This window comes from Bos taurus, chromosome 2, assembly GCF_002263795.3.
Source record: "Bos taurus isolate L1 Dominette 01449 registration number 42190680 breed Hereford chromosome 2, ARS-UCD2.0, whole genome shotgun sequence".
In the NCBI taxonomy this organism is placed as follows: Eukaryota; Metazoa; Chordata; class Mammalia; order Artiodactyla; family Bovidae; genus Bos; species Bos taurus.
The window spans coordinates 25,893,240-25,912,216 of record NC_037329.1 but is presented as its reverse complement, the minus strand read 5'-3'; the positions used below and the strand labels follow the sequence as shown (position 1 = coordinate 25,912,216).

General features: G+C 42.4%; 1 protein-coding gene across 1 annotated transcript in view; it reads left to right on the top strand.

Annotated features, from left to right (window-relative positions):
- The window catches only part of MYO3B (myosin IIIB), a 370,966-nt gene that overhangs the window by 237,652 nt on the left and 114,337 nt on the right, over positions 1-18,977 (top strand). Inside the window, exons 23-24 of the mRNA XM_059878110.1 lie at positions 1,601-1,702; positions 12,183-12,282. Of these exons, the coding sequence (XP_059734093.1) occupies positions 1,601-1,702; positions 12,183-12,282 (202 nt within the window). The remainder of the gene's footprint in view (positions 1-1,600; positions 1,703-12,182; positions 12,283-18,977) is intronic.

Sequence of the window (18,977 nt, the reverse complement as noted above, 5' to 3'; positions counted from 1 at the left end):
CCATGAGGACAGGGACTCTGTGTGCCTGTTTAAATGTGGTCCAAGGCAGCCTGCATTACTTATCACAGAATACTTATGGGCTGCCTGCAAGGAATGGAGAGACATGGTGCCACCAGGAGGGCCATGCTTGAGGGAGGGGAGCCATCCAGGAGGAGGGAGAGAGACAGGATAGAAAGAAACACATCTGAGGAAATAAAAAAGGAGAAAGTCCCAAATATTCTAGTATGATATGTCTAGAAGCAGTTTTGGCAGAATTAGAAACAGCCTGAGTTAGGAAGCAGTGCAAGATGAAAGCAAACAGCCTGTGGATCACAGGCCAGGGAGGAAGGAGACAGGACAGAGTTAGGGTTGAAACCTCAGGGAGGAGCCTGCTGTGGAGAGGAGGGCCCCGCTGGCAGGACAGTTGCTTCTAAAGCCAAGGGGTCTATTTGGAAAGAACCTGGCTTCTCTAGATACCTGAGGTGGTCTGAGATGTAGGAACATTTTCAACCCATTGTGACCTTGTGGGTCATGGAGCATGGAAGAAGACCTGGGCCAGCCAGGAACATCCCTGCAGCACTTTCTCACCCAAGCCATTAGTGGTCTTGGTAGAGAAGTCTTTAGATGTTTATCACTGTGAAGTAAGCTAGTTCAGTTCAGTTCAGTTGCTCAGTTGTGTCCGACTCTTTGTGACCGCATGAACTACAGCATACCAGGCCTCCCTGTCCATCACCAACTCCCAGAGTTCACCCAAACTCATGTCCATTGAGTCAGTGATGCCATCCAACCATCTCATCCTCTGTCATCCCCTTCTCCTCCTACCCTAACCCTCCATCTTTCCCAGCATCAGGGTCTTTTCAAATGAGCCAGCTCTTCGCATCAGGTGGCCACAGTATTGGAGTTTCAGCTTCAATATCAGTCCTTCTAATGAACACCCAGGACTGATCTCTTTTAGGACTCATCTCCTTTAGGATGGACTGGTTGGATCTCCTTGCAGTAAGTTAACTGTAGTTACTGAAGTATGCTAACTGGACTATGAAAAACTGCACTGGTGATGTTCCGCCACTAAAGATAGTGTGTAGTCTGTCTTTTCCATGACAGCATAATTGACCATGGACCCACAAAGGTCAGTGAACAGGACTGAAAGACAAAAGGAATAGAGAGAGGCCTGCCCCAGGGTAGACATGTGGAGAGACAGAGGAGGCCTCATCCCTCTTTTTCTCTTCAGGTGGCACTGCTGAAAGGTAATGGGAATGCTGTCCAGCTGTCACATCTGGAACCCCCACCTGCTGCACTCATGACCTCGGTCACCCAACTCCCTATTTGACCAATGCAATCAATGAGACAGGTTACCCAACCTCCCCCATGTCACCAAGCTGGTAGAGAGTTCGGCCAGGAGAGTTACTAAGTCTCCTGTTCCCTATACTGGTGCCGTTTCACAACCACCCTGTGTTAACTCTTCAAAATAAGCTCCAAATCCATGGCTGAGATTCATCACCTCAGAGCCTCAAACCATAAGAAAAATGTGGATGTCCCTAGCCATGCTGTATCCTCCACTTTGGTAATTCATCCAGGTGGAGGGCATAACCTTGAAAAGATGCTGTTTTGTTTCATTCCACAGGGTGCCCTTCAGACCAAAGCAGTGATCCACAGCCCACCATCACAGGGGGTCGCAGTGGAACTGCACAGGGTCAGTTCTCCAGCGAGCCTGGTGACCACAAAGGTGAGGTCATTAGAAGTTTGGGATGGGTGTCCTTTATTTATGGACTCTCCAGAGAAGATTCCAGAGCTGGAAATGATCACCTGATGTGATCCCTCTGTCTGGCACGCTTTTTTTTTTTTTTTTCCTACAGGTGACAGCTGATTAGGTTCAGGGGCAGTCTTGCAGGGGAGCCCCTTATCTCTGGTGCTCAACACCTCTGCAGCTGTCTGGGTGCCCAGTTACCTGTTCACTGGGGAAGATGGGCCAGTGGCAGCTCTTGCCAACTGCCTCCCTTCAGTTCATCTTCTTGGAGCAGACACTGACATGTTTCTATCTTATTTACCTTAAGACCTTTTGAAAGTTTAGCTTCTCAGGACTATCTTTCTATGATCCTGACACTGATACATTGAGCACATCCATAGGGGGAAGGAACACTGTGGACAAGAAGTTAAAACTTGAGTATCTAGTCTAAGCCTTCCATTAATTACCATCATTGTATAATGAGAGAATTGGACTAGATCAATGGTTTTCAAACATTTAAAAGATATTAGAATCCTCCATTTTTTTTCAGTTTGAAGGTCCCTGAACTTCTGCTTGAAGAAGCAGCTATGATTTTAAAAATACGACCTTTAATGCTGATGCTCACATGTATGACATGTGAGGCTGAGTTGCCCTGAATCTCACCATAGAGCTTGGAGGTACAGTGTAACTCCAGGCCCAGCAGTGAGGTCCAGGTGCTTCCTGCTTCTTTGGAATCTGCAACCCAGCCTAGGTTTCAAGAAAATGCACAACTGAAGCCTCACCTCGGGGCAAGGAGGTTAGGGAGAGGGAAAAAAGAGAAGAGGGGGAGCCCCAGGATCAGCATTATTTCTTGAACTTGAGGAGGCTTGGAGGTGAGACAGGGAGACACTTCAGTTTCAAAAGAAGGCTGTCTAGATGTTACAGACCTACAGTCTAGATCCGTTCTCCCTAGCAGATGTCAGAAACAAGAGGTCTTCCTGTTGTAATCAACACACAGGTATGGTTTGTTTGGCCAGACCAACTTTTTTTTTTTTTAACAGAAAACATTGAACCCAAATGTTTTCAAATTGGGTGTGCATCTTCTGGTTCTCCACAAACCTCATTTGTTGCCTGAGTGACCCCAAAGGCATTTTTACAACACCTGCTATGTTGTTTTCTTTTTTTTTTCTCCTGATGATCAAATGCTCTTTCATTTTATTTCAATGTTTTTATGTTATGGCTTTGTGAGTAGCGCTGCTATGAACATTCAGTTCAGTTCAGTTGCTCAGTCATGTCCAACTCTTTGCGTCCCATGGACTGCAGCACGCCAGGCCTCCCTGTCCATCACCAACTCCCAGAGTTTACTCAAACTCATGTCCATTGAGTCGGTGATGCCATCCAACCATCTCATCCTCTGTCATCCCCTTCTCCTCCCACCTTCAATCTTTCCCAGCATCAGGGTCTTTTCAAATGAGTCAGTTCTTCACATCAGGTGGCCAAAGTATTGGAGTTTCAGCTTCAACATCAGTCCTTCCAGTGAATACTCAGGACTAATCTCCTTTAGGATGGACTGGTTGGCTCTCCTTGCAGTCCAAGGGACTCTCAAGAGTCTTCTCCAACACCACAGTTCAAAAGCATCAATTCTTCGGTGCTCAGGTTTCTTCACAGTCCAACTCTCACATCCATACATGACCACTGGAAAAACCATAGCCTTGACTAGACAGACCCTTGTTGGCAAAGTAATATCTCTGCTTTTTAATATGCTATCTAGGTTGGTCATAACTTTCCTTCCAAGAAGTATAAGCGTCTTTTAATTTCATGGCTGCAATCACCATCTTCAGTGATTTTGGAGCCCCAAAAAACAAAGTCTGACACTGTTTCCACTGTTTCCCCATCTATTTCCCATGAAGTGATAGGACCAGATACCATGATCCTAGTTTTCTGAATGTTGAGCTTTAAGCCAACTTTTTCAAAAACTTTAAAAGTTGAGGTATAATTGACCTACAACATTATATTTGTGTCAGGTGTACAACATTTCTGATTTAAGTTTATCTCTTCGACTCAAATCCTTGTCACTGCTCTTCTGACAAAGCTGCAGGACAGAGGAGCAGACTTTGTCTAATCTTTAATAAGAATATTCTGTACCTTTCTATTTGGCTTTTAAACTTCAAATAACTCTCAGAAATCAATATTTTGATGACTGAAGTGCAAGTGAATAAGAAGCAGGAATGAGTTTTCCCTTTAATTACATGATCAGAAATTCTATGGGTTTTTATTGGAAGCCTGGGCAGAGTAACTGGGGGCGTTTGCTAAGTGTCAGACAAAGGCGTCACTGCCTCCCCTCTCCCTGGCCGTGGACACAGCACCTTCATAAGGAGAGCCCAAACCAAATGGGGTTAATGGTCGTCCTCGCTTTGCTTGTGCTTCTTTCTCTCTGAATTGCTATTAAACTGCTATCTCTCATTTTCATACTGAGGATCTCAAAATAGATGCAGACAGCAACAACGTCAACCTCCTATGTGGACAAGACCATCTGTGCTTTGGTCAGGGCGTGGTAGCCCTTGGTGCTGCTGAATTGGGCCAGAGAACAAGATTAAAAATGATTTCTGTTGATTTTCCTTCTTAACAAGGAAATAGATATTTTTGTCCCTAAAGTGGGCTTCTCTTTTTTTCTTTTCATATCATTTCTCACTTGTATATTGCTTCTCATGGTATTACAAATGAGCTTGGGTCAAACAATGTTTAATATCTCCAGGAGGGGGAAGCCTGCCTGGTCCTCTAACCAGAGGAGTTGATCAATCAAGAGAAGGCAGGGAAGGGAGGAGAGGGGATCAGTTCGTGAAATTCTAAAAGGCTGCAGCTATTTTTCTTGATTTCTGCTTCCCACTTCTTTTAATATTGTTGTTTCATGGTTTGGTCATAATGTGTGTTTGCATGTGAGTGTATGTATATAATAATAAAAATGTAATAATGTTCCATATAAAATTTTCTTTTTATCCTTTTGGTGTTTATAGCAATAATAATAACAACAGATGGTCTTATCTACCACCAATAGTGAAAAAAAAATCACATTACTGCTACACAAGAGATAAATATGCCTAAGGAACCAAACAAATAATATAAAATCAGAGCATTCTCTTCACAGAATAGACAAAACAAAAACAATTGATTTCCATATGTCTTTTATTTTTTTTAATTTAAATTTATTTATTTTAATTGGAGGCTAATTACTTTACAATATTGTATTGGTTTTGCCATACATCAACATGAATCCTCCACGGGTGTACACGTGTTCCCAATCCTGAACCCCCCTCCCACCTTCCTCCCCATACCATCGCTCTGGATCATCCCAGTGCACCAGCCCCAAGCATCGTGTATCCTGCATCGAACCTGGACTGGCGATTCATTTCTCGTATGATATTATACATGTTTCAATGCCATTCTCCCAAATCATCCCACCCTTTCCCTCTCCCACAGAGTCTAAAAGAGTATCCTATACATCTGTGTCTGTTTTTCTCTCTCACATACAGGGTTATCGTTACCATCTTTCTAAATTCCATATATATGTGTTAGTATACTGTATTGGTGTTTTTCTTTCTGGCTTACTTCACTCTGTATAATAGGCTCCAGTTTCATCCACTTCATTAGAACTGATTCAAATGTATTCTTTTTAATGGCTGAGTAATACTCCATTGTGTAATATATACCACAGCTTTCTTATCCATTCATCTGCTGATGGACATCTAGGTTGCTTCCATGTCCTGGCTATTATAAACAGTGCTGCGATGAACATTGGGGTACACGTGTCTCTTTCAATTCTAGTTTCCTCAGTGTGTATGCCCAGCAGTGGGATTGCTGGGTCATAAGGCAGTTCTATTTCCAGTTTTTTAAGGAATCTCCACACTGTTCTCCATAGTGGCTGTACTAGTTTGCATTACCATCAACAGTGTAAGAGGGTTCCCTTTTCTCCACACCCTCTCCAGCATTTATTGCTTGTAGACTTTTGGATCGCAGCCATTCTGACTGGTGTGAAATGGCGTGAAATGAACCTTTGTGGTTTTAATTTGCATTTCTCTGATAGTGAGTGATGTTGAGCATCTTTTCATGTGTTTGTTAGCCATCTGTATGTCTTCTTTGGAGAAATGTCTATTTAGTTCTTTGGCCCATTTTTTGATTGGGTCGTTTATTTTTCTGGAATTGAGCTGCAGGAGTTGCTTATATATTTTTGAGATTAGTTGTTTGTCAGTTGCTTCATTTGCTATTATTTTCTCCCATTCTGAAGGCTGTCTTTTCACCTTGCTTGTAGTTTCTTTTGTTGTGCAGAAGCTTTTAATTTTAATTAGGTCCCATTTGTTTATTTTTGCTTTTATTTCCAATATTCTGGGAGGTAGGTCATAGAGGATCCTGCTGTGATTTATGTTGGAGAGTGTTTTGCCTATGTTCTCCTCTAAGGGAGTTTTATAGTTTCTGGTCTTAGGTTTAGATCTTTAGTCCATTTTGAGTTTATTTTTGTGTATGGTGTTAGAAAGTGTTCTAGTTTCATTCTTTTACAAGTGATCGACCAATTTTCCCAGTACCACTTGTTAAAGAGATTGTCTTTTCTCCATTGTATATTCTTGCCTCCTTTGTCAAAGATAAGGTGTCCATAGGTGCGTGGGTTTATCTCTGGGCTTTCTATTTGTTCCATTGATCTATATTTCTGTCTTTGTGCCAGTACCATACTGTCTTGATGATTGTGGCTTTGTAGTAGAGCCTGAAGTCAGGCAGGTTGATTTCTCCAGTTCCATTCTTCTTCCTCAAGATTACTTTGGCTATTCGAGGTTTTTTGTATTTCCATACAAATTGTGAAATCATTTGTTCTACTTCTGTGAGAAATACCATTGGTAGCTTGATAGGGATTGCATTGAATCTATAGATTGCTTTGGGTAGTATACTCATTTTCACTATATTGATTCTTCCGATCCATGAACATGGTATATTTCTCCATCTATTAGTGTCCTCTTTGATATCTTTCATCAGTGTTCTATAGTTTTCTATAGACAGGTCTTTTGTTTCTTCAGGTAGATGTATTCCTAAGTATTTTATTCTTTTATTGCAATGGTGAATGGAATTGTTTCCTTAATTTCTCTATTTTCTCATTATTAGTGTATAGGAATGCAAGGGATTTCTGTGTGTTGATTTTATATCCTGAAACTTTACTATATTCATTGATTAGCTCTAGTTATTTTCTGGTGAAGTCTTTAGGGTTTTCTATGTAGAGGATCATGTCATCTGCAAACAGTTTTTACTTCTTCTTTTCCAATTTGGATTCCTTTTATTTCTTTTTCTGCTCTGATTGCTGTGGCCAAAACTTCCAGAACTATGTTGAATAGTAGTGGTGAAATTGGGCACCCTTGTCTTGTTCCTGACTTTAGGGGAAATGCTTTCAATTTTTCACCATTGAGGATAATGTTTGCTGTGGGTTTGTCATATATAGCTTTTATTATGTTGAGGTATGTTCTTTCTATTCCTGCTTTCTGGAGAGTTTTTATCATAAATGGATGTTGAATTTTGTCAAAGGCTTTCTCTGCATCTATTGAGATAATCATATGGCTTTTATTTTTCAATTTGTTAATGTGGTGAATTACATTGATTGATTTCCGGATACTGAAGAATCCTTGCATCCCTGGGATAAAGCCCACTTGGTCATGGTGTATGATCTTTTTAATGTGTTGTTGGATTCTGATTGCTAGAATCTTGTTAAGGATTTTTGCATCTATGTTCATCAGTGATATTGGCCTGTAGTTTTCTTTTTTTGTGGCATCTTTGTCAGGTTTTGGTATTAGGGTGATGGTGGCCTCATAGAATGAGTTTGGAAGTTTACCTTCCTCTGCAATTTTCTGGAAGAGTTTAAGTAGGATAGGTGTTAGCTCTTCTCTAAATTTTTGGTAGAAATCAGCTGTGAAGCCGTCTGGACCTGGGCTTTTGCTTGCTTGAAGATTTCTGATTACAGTTTCAATTTCCGTGCTTGTGGTGGGTCTGTTAAAATTTTCTATTTCTTCCTCGTTCAGTTTTGGAAAGTTGTACTTTTCCAAGAATTTGTCCATTTCTTCCACGTTGTCCATTTTATTGGCATATAATTGCTGATAGTAGTCTCTTATGATCCTTTGTATTTCTGTGTTTTCTGTTGTGATCTCTCCATTTTCATTTCTAATTTTATTGATTTGATTTTTCTCCCTTTGTTTCTTGATGAGTCTGGCTAATGGTTTGTCAATTTTATTTATCCTTTCAAAGAACCAGCTTTTGGCTTTGTTGATTTTTGCTATGGTCTCTTTTGTTTCTTTTGCATTTATTTCTGCTCTAATTTTTAAGATTTCTTTCCTTCTACTAACCCTGGGGTTCTTCATTTCTTCCTTTTCTAGTTGCTTTAGGTGTAGAATTAGGTTACTTATTTGACTTTTTTCTTGTTTCTTGAGGTATGCCTGTATTGCTATGAACTTTCCCCTTAGCACTGCTTTTACAGTGTCCCACAGGTTTTGGGTTGTTGTGTTTTCATTTTCATTCGTTTCTATGCATATTTTTATTTCTTTTTTGATTTCTTCTGTGATTTGTTGGTTATTCAGCAGCGTGTTGTTCAGCCTCCATATGTTGGAATTTTTAATAGTTTTTCTCCTGTAATTAAGATCTAATCTTACTGCATTATGGTCAGAAAAGATGCTTGGAATGATTTCAATTTTTTTGAATTTACCAAGGCTAGATTTATGGCCCAGGATGTGATCTATCCTGGAGAAGGTTCCATGTGCGCTTGAGAAAAAGGTGAAATTCATTGTTTTGGGGTGAAATGTCCTATAGATATCAATTAGGTCTAACTGGTCTATTGTATCATTTAAAGTTTGTGTTTATTTGTTAATTTTCTGTTTAGTTGATCTATCCATAGGTGTGAGTGGGGTATTAAAGTCTCCCACTATTATTGTGTTATTGTTAATTTCCCCTTTCATACTTGTTAGCATTTGTCTTACATATTGCAGTGATCCTATGTTGGGTACATATATATTTATAATTGTTATATCTTCTTGGATTGATCCTTTGATCATTATGTAGTGTCCTTCTTTGTCTCTTTTCACAGTCTTTGTTTTATAGTCTATTTTATCTGATATGAGTATTGCTACTCCTGCTTTCTTTTGGTCTCTATTTGCATGCAATATCTTTTTCCACCTCTTCACTTTCAGTGTGTATGTGTCCCTTGTTTTAAGGTGGGTCTCTTGTAGACAACATATATAGGGGTCTTGTTTTTGTATCCATTCAGCCAGTCTTTGTCTTTTGGTTGGGGCATTCGACCCATTTACATTTAAGGTAATTATTGATAAGTATGATCCCGTTGCCATTTACTTTATTGTTTTGGGTCCAGGTTTATACACTTTTTGTGTTTCCTGTCTAGAGAATATCCTTTAGCATTTGTTGGAGAGCTGGTTTGGTGGTGCTGAATTCTCTCAGCTTTTGCTTGTCTGAAAAGCTTTTGATTTCTCCTTCATATTTGAATGAGATCCTTGCTTGGTACAGTAATCTGGGCTGTAGGTTATTTTCTTTCATCACTTTAAGTATGTCTTGCCATTCCCTCCTGGTCTGAAGAGTTTCTATTGAAAGATCAGCTGCTATCCTTATGGGAATCCCCTTGTGTGTTATTTGTTGTTTTTCCCTTGCTGCTTTTAATATTTGTTCTTTGTGTTTGATCTTTGTTAATTTGATTAATATGTGTCTTGGGGTGTTTTGCCTTGGATTTATCCTGTTTGGGACTCTGGGTTTCTTGGACTTGGGTGATTATTTCCTTCCCCATTTTAGGGAAGTTTTCAACTATTATCTCCTCAAATATTTTCTCATGGTCTTTCTTTTTGTCTTCTTCTTCTGGGACTCCTATGATTCGAATGTTCAGGCGTTTAACATTGTCCTGGAGGTCTCTGAGATTGTCCTCATTTCTTTTAATTCATTTTTCTTTTTTCCCCTCTGAATCATTTATTTCTATCATTCTATCTTCTACTTCACTAATCCTATCTTCTGCCTCTGTTATTCTACTATTTGTTGCCTCCAGAGTGTTTTTGATCTCATTTATTGCATTATTCATTATATATTGACTCTTTTTTATTTCTTCTAGGTCAATGTTAAACCTTTCTTGCATCTTCTCAATCCTTGTCTCCAGGCTATTTATCTGTGATTCCATTTTTATTTCAAGATTTTGGATCATTTTCACTATCATTATTTGGAATTCTTTATCAGGTAGATTCCCTATCTCTTCCTCTTTTGTTTGGTTTGCTGGGCATTTATCCTGTTCCTTTACCTGCTGGGTATTCCTCTGTCTCTTCATCTTGTTTATATTGCTGTGTTTGGGGTGGCCTTTCTATATTCTGGCGGTTTGTGGAGTTCTCTTTATTGTGGAGTTTCCTTGCTGTGGGTGGGGTTGTATCGGTGGCTTGTTAAGGTTTCTTGGTTAGGGAAGCTTGTGTCGGTGTTCTGGTGGGTGGAGCTGGATTTATTCTCTCTGTAGTGCAATGATGTGTCCAGTAATGAGTTATGAGATGTCAATGGTTTTGGAGTAACTTTGGGCAGCCTGTATATTGAAGCTCAGGGCTGTGTTCCTGTGTTGCTGGAGAATTTGCGTGGTATGTCTTGCTCTGGAACTTGTTGGCCCTTGGGTGGTGCTTGGTTTCAGTGTAGGTATGGAGGCATTTGATGACCTCCTATCGATTAATGTTCCATGGAGTCAGGAGTTCTCTGATGTTCTCAGGATTTGGACTTAAGCCTCCTGCTTCTGGTATTCAGTCTTATTTTTACAGTAGTCTCAAGACTTCTCCTTCTATACAGTACCATTGATAAAACATCTCTTTTTGAAGACAATGGGCTGCTTTTCTGGGTGCCTGATGTCCTCTGCTGGCATTCAGAAGTTGTTTTGTGGAATTTACTCAGCGTTTAAATGTTCTTTTGATGAATTTGTGGGGGAGAAAGTGGTCTCCCCATCCTATTCCTCTGCCATCTTAGGACTGCCTCCCCCATATTTCTTTTAATGCACTCCATTTTTATCATGTTATATTTTCCATCATTATAACAGAAACCTTCACTATTTTATGCACCTTCCACACTATGTCACAATTGAAAAATGTGTAGATTATCTTCATTGGTTGTATTTTGGTTTGGCTCTTTCTAGATGATCTAAAATAAGGAGAGAAAATAGGTACAGAGTCTCCTTCTGACCCTAATGGATTGGTGGTAATGATGTGTAACTATGGTTCTCAACCCTGGCCACACCTTAAAATTATCTAGGGAGCTTTTTAAAAATGATGCCAACTCCACACCAGACCAGTATCAGAATCTCTGGGAGTTGGGTTCAGGCATATTTAAAATCTTACTGGGTGATTCTAATGTACAGTCAAGATTAAGAATTGTTGATCTGAAGCAGTGTCTTCCAGACCTCAACATCAATCCTGATTACCTCAAGAGCCTGTTAAAAACACAGATTGCCAGCCTCCACCCCAAGACTTTCTGATTCATTTAGGTCAGGGTGAGGCCCAAGAATTTTATTTTCTAACAAGTTTTTAGGTGATGTTGACATTTTCTGTGATGTGTTTTTGATTAGCTGTGATAATGTGGGGCCAACACCTTGAGAACCACTGACATGAAACATTGTGTTAGAAAGGAACTTGAAGCTGAATGAAAGTTCAAGAGAAGAAGGCAATGGTTAGTTAGTCACAGCTGCCCTGGTCATAAAAGGAGGAATTGTACTTGTCACTCTCACTCTTGAGAAACTCTTCAGTGAGCTGTCTTCAATCACAGTACAGAACTGAGTTCCTCCTGAAATGAATCACTAGTTGTAGTAATCCTACCCACATTGTCTGACGGTAGAGAATCTGCCTGCAGTGCAGGAGACTTGGGTTTAGTCCCTGGGTTGGGAAGATCCCCTGGAGAAGGGAATGGATACCCACTCCAGTATTCTTGCCTGGAGAATCCCATGGACAGAGGAGCCTGGCAGGCTACAGTCCATAGCGTTGCAAAGGATCAGACATGGCTGAGTGACTAACACTTTCACTTGCTTACACACATTGTGAAGGTATTTCTTGACCACCATCCTCACCCACAGGCAGCTCTGCCCAGCCCAGCCAGGACTGGAAGCTGGACTCCTAAGACTGTCCAGCACCACACCACTCCAGCTCATGTGTTCTGCTCACCAACTTCCTCACCTTGGGGCCTCCAACCTGTCTACTCTTTATATCTATTGTCATAGACAGGTGGCTTGTTTTCCTACAAGATGAGTTATTTTATCCAGTTTGTCAGCTGGGACTGAGGTCAAAGCAAGGCCTGTCATCATGGAAGAAGTCACTTTTGATGATGTGTCCTAGACAAAGGTTACAGAAAGTCAGGGAGTAGCATGACAGGCAGCAAGGTGCTGCAGAGAGAATAGATGGCTACTGAAATCAAACCCTACCTGCCTCTGAATTTATCCTCAGTCTCTAAGCACTTGTTTGTTTTCTCTTAGTTCTGAGGGGCTCTGGCAATCATAAAAGCAGCCCACAAGCAGAATCCAGCAATGGCCATGCAGAGGCTTCAAGCACCTCTCCTGTCACTGAGAAAAATTGGTGAGTCTTATCTGTAAGATTTTATTCCAACAGACAATGAAGCAAAAGTATTTCTCACTCTGTGTTATTTTGGTGAGTTGGAGAGAGTGGAGCCAAAAAGTGTTGCCCACCAGATTCCCCCATGTCAGAAGTTCATTAGTCTGTGGGCAAAAGTCTTTGATCTACAGGGCAATCTGGTTTCAACCTTCTTGTGAGTTCTCCTTGTAGTGAAACCTGTATTTGGCCTCAGTAGGTTAAAACAGTGGTTCTCAACTGGGGGCACTTTTGCCCCCTCCCGCTCTCCTTCTGAGGACATGTGTGGTTGTCACAACTCTTCACAGGGGGTTTGCGTGAAGGATGTCTAGTGGATCGAGGCCAGGGATGCTGCTGCCCAGTCTACAGTGCGCAAGACAGTCCCGCCCACCAAAGAACTGACTAGCCTAAAAGGACAAAAAACTGTGGGCTTAAGCTAATGCAAAAAGGGTATATCGTTTTCATTAAAAGTTTACTCCAGGATTTTGAGGAAGTAAGCAGGCCATTAGAAAATTCATTGTATCTTTTTGGAAAAAGAGGTGGTCTTAATTTGTAACTTCTAAAAATAATTCTTAATTTTTTGAGACATCTTATTCGAAACTTGACAAATTAAATCCTCAGTACTTCTCTAGCAGTCTCAAATTGCTTGAGCTGCTTTTAAAGTAATTTGTGGTTGTCTCTCAGTAACCACAGGGAATGGTTCCAGGAGCCCCCACAGATACCAAACTTTGCTGTTGCTCAAGTCCTTTACATACAGAATGTTGTGGTACAGTTTGCCCTCCACATCCATGGGTTTCACAACCACAAATTCAACCAACCTTGGATTTGCACAAAACCCATAGAAATGGAGGGCAGATTGTACTTAATAGTCAGAATAGCTCATATAAGGGTACTTGATGAAATATTGTAGGCCTAGTATCTCATATTAGAGATGCTCTCATATTTTGAACAAAGTTCAAAATTTCTTTCAGCAGAAAGACCAGTGAACTTGGCAGGTGGAAGACTTGGGTTCTGATCCTAAAGCTAGCATTTTCCAGCCCTGTGATTTTGGGCAAGTCAATGAATATAGTTTGGGAAATGGCTCCAGCCCCAGCCTGACTCCCATCAACCTCCACTGATGACCAGCTTTACTCAGAATATCAGGGCTGTGCTGTGAGCAATGCCCACTTCCCTTCCCTCTACCTTAGAACTGCTCCTTCTATTCAGCTGTCCATTCTTCCTTTGCTCACCCAGGTGAGCTCTCCCTGGCTCACCTCTGTGATGTTCCTGCTCTCCAGGTCCTGCCACCATCAGGCAGACAAGCCTTGGCTTTCACATCTTTCTCCCTCTGCTGCCTCTTCCCCATTTGCTGATTCCTCTTCCATGTAACAAAAGTCTTCCCTGGGCCCTGTCCCTCCCTCTTCTTACTTTTATACCTCAGACTTCCTCAGACTGACTTCCAGCTTGGTTGCCTCATTCCCTCACCAACCCCTGCCTCTCTAAACCCGAAATCATCTGTGCCCTCACCACATCCCTCAAACAGTCTTGGGAAGCTTAGCTCCCAGCTAAGAGAGCCTTGTATTCATCAGTTTGTGCAACACTTGGTGCCATGGACCATGGTTTCTATGAATTGTGCTCGTCCATGGTTTTGGCAGCACCATGGTCTTCAGCTTCTTTCTCCCAGATGTCCTCCGTCTTTATCCTGCTCCTCTTCCACACACCTTGAAATACAGGCAGTTCTCCAAGTCCTTGACTCTCTTCTTTCTTCACTTCTCCCTGGGTGATAGCCTCTCTCACTAGTGTATTCTGGTACCAACTCTCAGCTGAGACAGCATGATTCTCAGGTCTCTTGTTCTGAGCTCCACCCTACTACACCCACCTCCTGCTGCCCGTAGATTTCCTGATCTATACACCAGAGCCTCAACAGAAAAGCCCACCAAAGGACCTCCACCAGCTCACCAGACCTCACCACTTCCATGAGTGCTACACACATTCTCCTGTGACCTGGTCTTCAAACCTGGTGCTCATTTTTGATCCCTACATCTCACTTAACCCCACCTCCAATCACTTGTTTAGCATCCTTCCCTAGCCCAGACCTACCATTATCTGTTTCTCTCCACTCTCTCCTCTGTATATATCAGCTTTCATTTCTAACACCTTATCAATTGTCTTAAAGCATATTCTGACTTCTCAAAGAACTTTAGTGGCTTCCTATTTCAGACCAAAAGAGGTTCAGACTCCTCAGTCTGCTTTTGCAAGCCTCTCTCTATCTCACTCCAGTTTGTCCTCTAGACTCAGCTCCTGCGTGACCCTTTATGCACCCTCTGGCTTCCTGGAGTCAGACTTCATATTGTTCCTACAAGTGCATCTCCTTCTGTTCTGTCTGCCCTCTCCTTTCAGTTCAGCTCTTACCTATTTCATCAAGATACAACATCATATCTCTCTTCTCTACAGAGTCCTTAATTCTCTTTAACACTCCTTGAACCATCATGGTCCATTTATGACTGTACTACTCAAAGGGCTGGTTCATAAGAAAATGAGGTTGTGTCCTAATGTACATCAAGCTACTGTTTCTTCAAGGAAGTCTTGCTCCCCCTCCCCCATGTATAGTCTCAGCCAAATGAAACAAGATACTTGGTAACTAATTGAACTGATTTGTATTCTGACACAAACTCTTTATGACATTGTGAGTGATAACATTGACAGACTGGGTCCTCGGACCACTTTGGTATATTACTCTCTGTGGCTCCCCATGTTTTGTCTGGTGTTGTGGTTGACCATGTGCCAGCAGTTCAGCTTCTCAAGGGCAAGGGCCAAATTTTCCTTCTTGTTTCTAGTACATGCAATGGGTCTCAATAAATTTGTCAGGCTGACTTCCAAGACCACTCCTCAGAACTCATATTTTTATGAAAGGAATGTTCTCCCTCAATCTTTAAGTAGTGGTGGCAACAACAGGATTCAGAATAATTCATCAGATAGTGTTTCAGGTCATCCGTGCCCTAGGGAAGGTGGGAGCCCATCTTTCTCTCTGTATTTGATGTTTACCTCAATGCCCTGTGGATCAACCCAGGGATTGAAAGGAAAGAAGTCTTGAGGCAGTCAGGCGGGGCATAATGAGGAGAGAGCTGGGTCATGCCAGTGGTGACTCTCCCAGCAGCAAGTAACAAAACTCAGCAGATTCAAGGACCCCTCAGGGTAACAGGTCTGAAATCAGAAGTTCCAGTGCTGGGCTGGCCACTCAGATATGTGGACACAGACTCCTTCCATTACTTTGCCGCTGTATCCCAGCACATCAGAACTTAGAAGCACAAGTTAGCTGAAGCAGCATGCTAAGGATCCCTTGTTCACATGGCATTGTCCAAAGAAGGAAGGAAGAGATGGATGGAGAAGGCCTATCGTCAGGAGTCTCTCCCTGTTGGTCATGAGGGAGACCTTTCCTAGAAGTCCCCAGGACACTCCTCTCACATCTTATCAGATGAAATTTGCAGAGGTGGCTCTGCAGGGGAGAGGAGTCCAGCGAGGGAAGCTGGAAAGGTGAGCATTTTCAGCTTCTGCAGAAGAAAGTAAGCAAAGAATAAAGGGGTTAGAGAAGCAACCCATAAAGTGTTCTAGAAGAATCCTAAAGAGGTAGCGACAGAACAGATACATTCAGGGAATGATGGAGGGAAGGCAAAATCAGAAGGAAGAGTTTATAAGGAAGACCCAGACATAAGAATAAACACTGTGAGACTAGAATGACAAGGACATGTTGAGGACATTGTTCTGACTCACCCAACATTTATGGCAGTGGCGAGTCTTCCTCACAGTTATCTCACAGAATGCACACACCAGTCTTTTGCATGATGTTCTCTATGAGTCAGATGAATACAGGGATGGCTACTCAATCAGCTCTCAAATGCTGGACTGGAGGCCACTACTGGGTTGGAGGCATCAGATTTACCTGCTCCTGCCCCAGTCGGCTAGCATGGGGTTCCCTCACTGTCACAGAGAATAAATGGCAGGTCTAGGGTTTGAGTCTGGATTTTCTGTCTCTAACAATAATAGTAACAACTAATATTTGATATTCATTAACAACTTCCTCAGAGAAGGCAATGGCACCCCACTCCAGCACTCTTGCCTGGAAAATCCCATGGACAGAGGAGCCTGGTAGGCTGCAGTCCATGGGGTCTCTAGGAGTCGGACACGACTAAGCGACTTCACTTTCACTTTTCACTTTCATGCATTGGAGAAAGAAATGGCAACCCCTCCAGTGTTCTTGCCTGGAGAATCCCGGGGATGGGGGAGCCTGGTGGGTTGCCGTCTATGGGGTCACACAGAGTCGGACACGACTGAAGTGACTTAGCAGCAACAACTTCCTAGGCACTGTGTTAAGGATTTCGCATGAATGATTCTTTTTAATCCTCATATTAATCCTGTGGGAGAGGCACATATTATAGAAATTCTGACATTTAGAGAGTACAAGGGACTTGCTGTTGATGTTACCTTGTCAGCAAAGTGACAGAGTCAAGATTTGAACTCAGCTCTAACTCCAGAGCCCATGTTTTTAGCCAGTACATTCTGCTGCCTCTCCCAGCTCCAAATGCCTAGCCCAGGGTTTTTTGTATTTTTTTTTAAAATTCTATATTCTCTATTTGTCATTGCAACAAATCTTGAATCACAACCAGCTAAGGAGTAAATTCTGATGGGCAACAAACTCTCAGCCTGTGATTGGTGGAGAAAATTCCAGGTCTCAACCTTGGGAGAAAGCTTCTGGCCTCATGGGAAAGGTGTTCCCATGGGTATGTGGTGGGGCGGGGCTCACTTGGCTGGGGAGAAAGAAACCTCATGTTGCAAGTGCAAGTCAGTGGTTGGCCCGGTGCTCCTCTGTTCCACTTCCTGTGTAAGCCTGTAACTGTGTACAGTGAATGACAGAATGGAAGTAGTCTTTTATGCCATGGGGCTTTGTTCCCATGATGGTAATCCTCCATTTTAATGCTGATAAGTACAATAGCGAGGATTATGCCCCTTAATTTAATTTGGCCTGCGTATGGCAAAGCTCTCACAAGGCTTTTATTTGACATTCTTTAGCACAGCTAGCCTGTTGTTGTGTAAAAAGAAGCCCCTATGAGGGACGCAGCAGATTGACCATGCTGGTGCAGATGTTTTTACCCAGCAGCTTGTAACACACCCCCAGAGAAGCTGCTTCGTTGTTGGCCACTTCAGGCTCAAGAGAGACTGAAACTTCATGACTCAGACAGCCCGAGGGGAGCTGGCACTTTGCAAGAGGGGAAAATGGACTCATATTTCTCCCGTTTGTCATCCTTACGGCCCGGGGCTTGAAGCCAATTGGGCTGACCTCAGAATTGATGAGCCAGAGCAACAGCCTTCCCATCAGGGCTGACTGTGGGCCAGATTTTCCTGTGGGCTGTGAAGTACAGATTGCCACATATCTTGACAGACTGTGTGGGGGGTCCTTGTAGAAATATGTGGCAGTGCTAAGAAGATTCAACAAAACAAAACTTTTCTTTCCATGTCAGTATCTGGAGGAGGTCCCCTTTCCCACCTTTCCTCTCCCACCCTTCAATTCCCATGCTAATTTTCCTTCCACTTTCATTTCACTCACGCAGGGGGCTAGTGCACATTTCCTGCCCCTGTGGCCAAGTTATTGCACTAACATATTAAGAGACACCCCCACCTCCCCATGACACCAGGGGAGAAATATCAGCAGGTGTGAGAGGAGCTAGGGGTGGTGGCCTTCTTTTATGACATGCTTATGATGCTATGGGTTACCTTCTTCCAGTAGAAAATCAAGTAACAGACCTGGGATTGAATCTTAGTTTAGCTACAGTAGGTCCCCTGCATACAAACGAGTTCCATTCTGAGAGCACATTCATAAGTCAAATTTGTTCATTAAGTCAAACACGGTTTGACAGGGAGGGCTTCCCTGGTGGGTCAGCGATAAAGAATCTGCGTACCAGAGCAGGGGATACAGGTTTGATCCCTGGGATGGAAAGATCCCCTGGAGTAGGAAATGGCAACCCACTTCAGTATTCTTACCAGGAAAATTCCAAGGACAGAGGAGCCTGGCGAGCTGCAATCCATGGGGTCACAAAGAATTGGACACAACTGAGCATACACACACATGCCCCACTGACACAATCGAGTAGATAGGTCTGTCCTGTAATAAGTTTATAATACTTTTCATGCACTCTGATCAAGTGGGACTTATCCCAGGGATGCAAGGATTCTTCAATATACACAGTCAATCAATATGATAAACCACATTCAGTTCAGTTCAGTTCAGTTGCTCAGTTGTGTCCGACTCTCTGTGACCCCATGGACTGCAGCACACCAGGCCTCCCTGTCCATCACCAACTCCCATAGTTTACTCAAACTCATGTCCATTGAGTTGGTGATACCATCCAACTATCTCATCCTCTGTTGTCCCCTTCCCCTATACCACATTAACAAATTGAAAAGTAAAAACCACATGATTATCTCAACAGATTCAGAAAAAGCTTTTGACAAAATCCAACACCCATTTATGAACAACAACAACGACAAAAAAAAAAACCGCTCCAGAAACTGGGCTTAGAGGGAGACCAGTCCTGGGTGTTCACTGGAAGGACTGATGTTGAAGCTGAAACTCCAATACTTTGGGCAGGAGTTGACTCATTTGAAAAAACCCTGATGCAGAGAGCTGACTCATTTGAAAAAACCCTGAT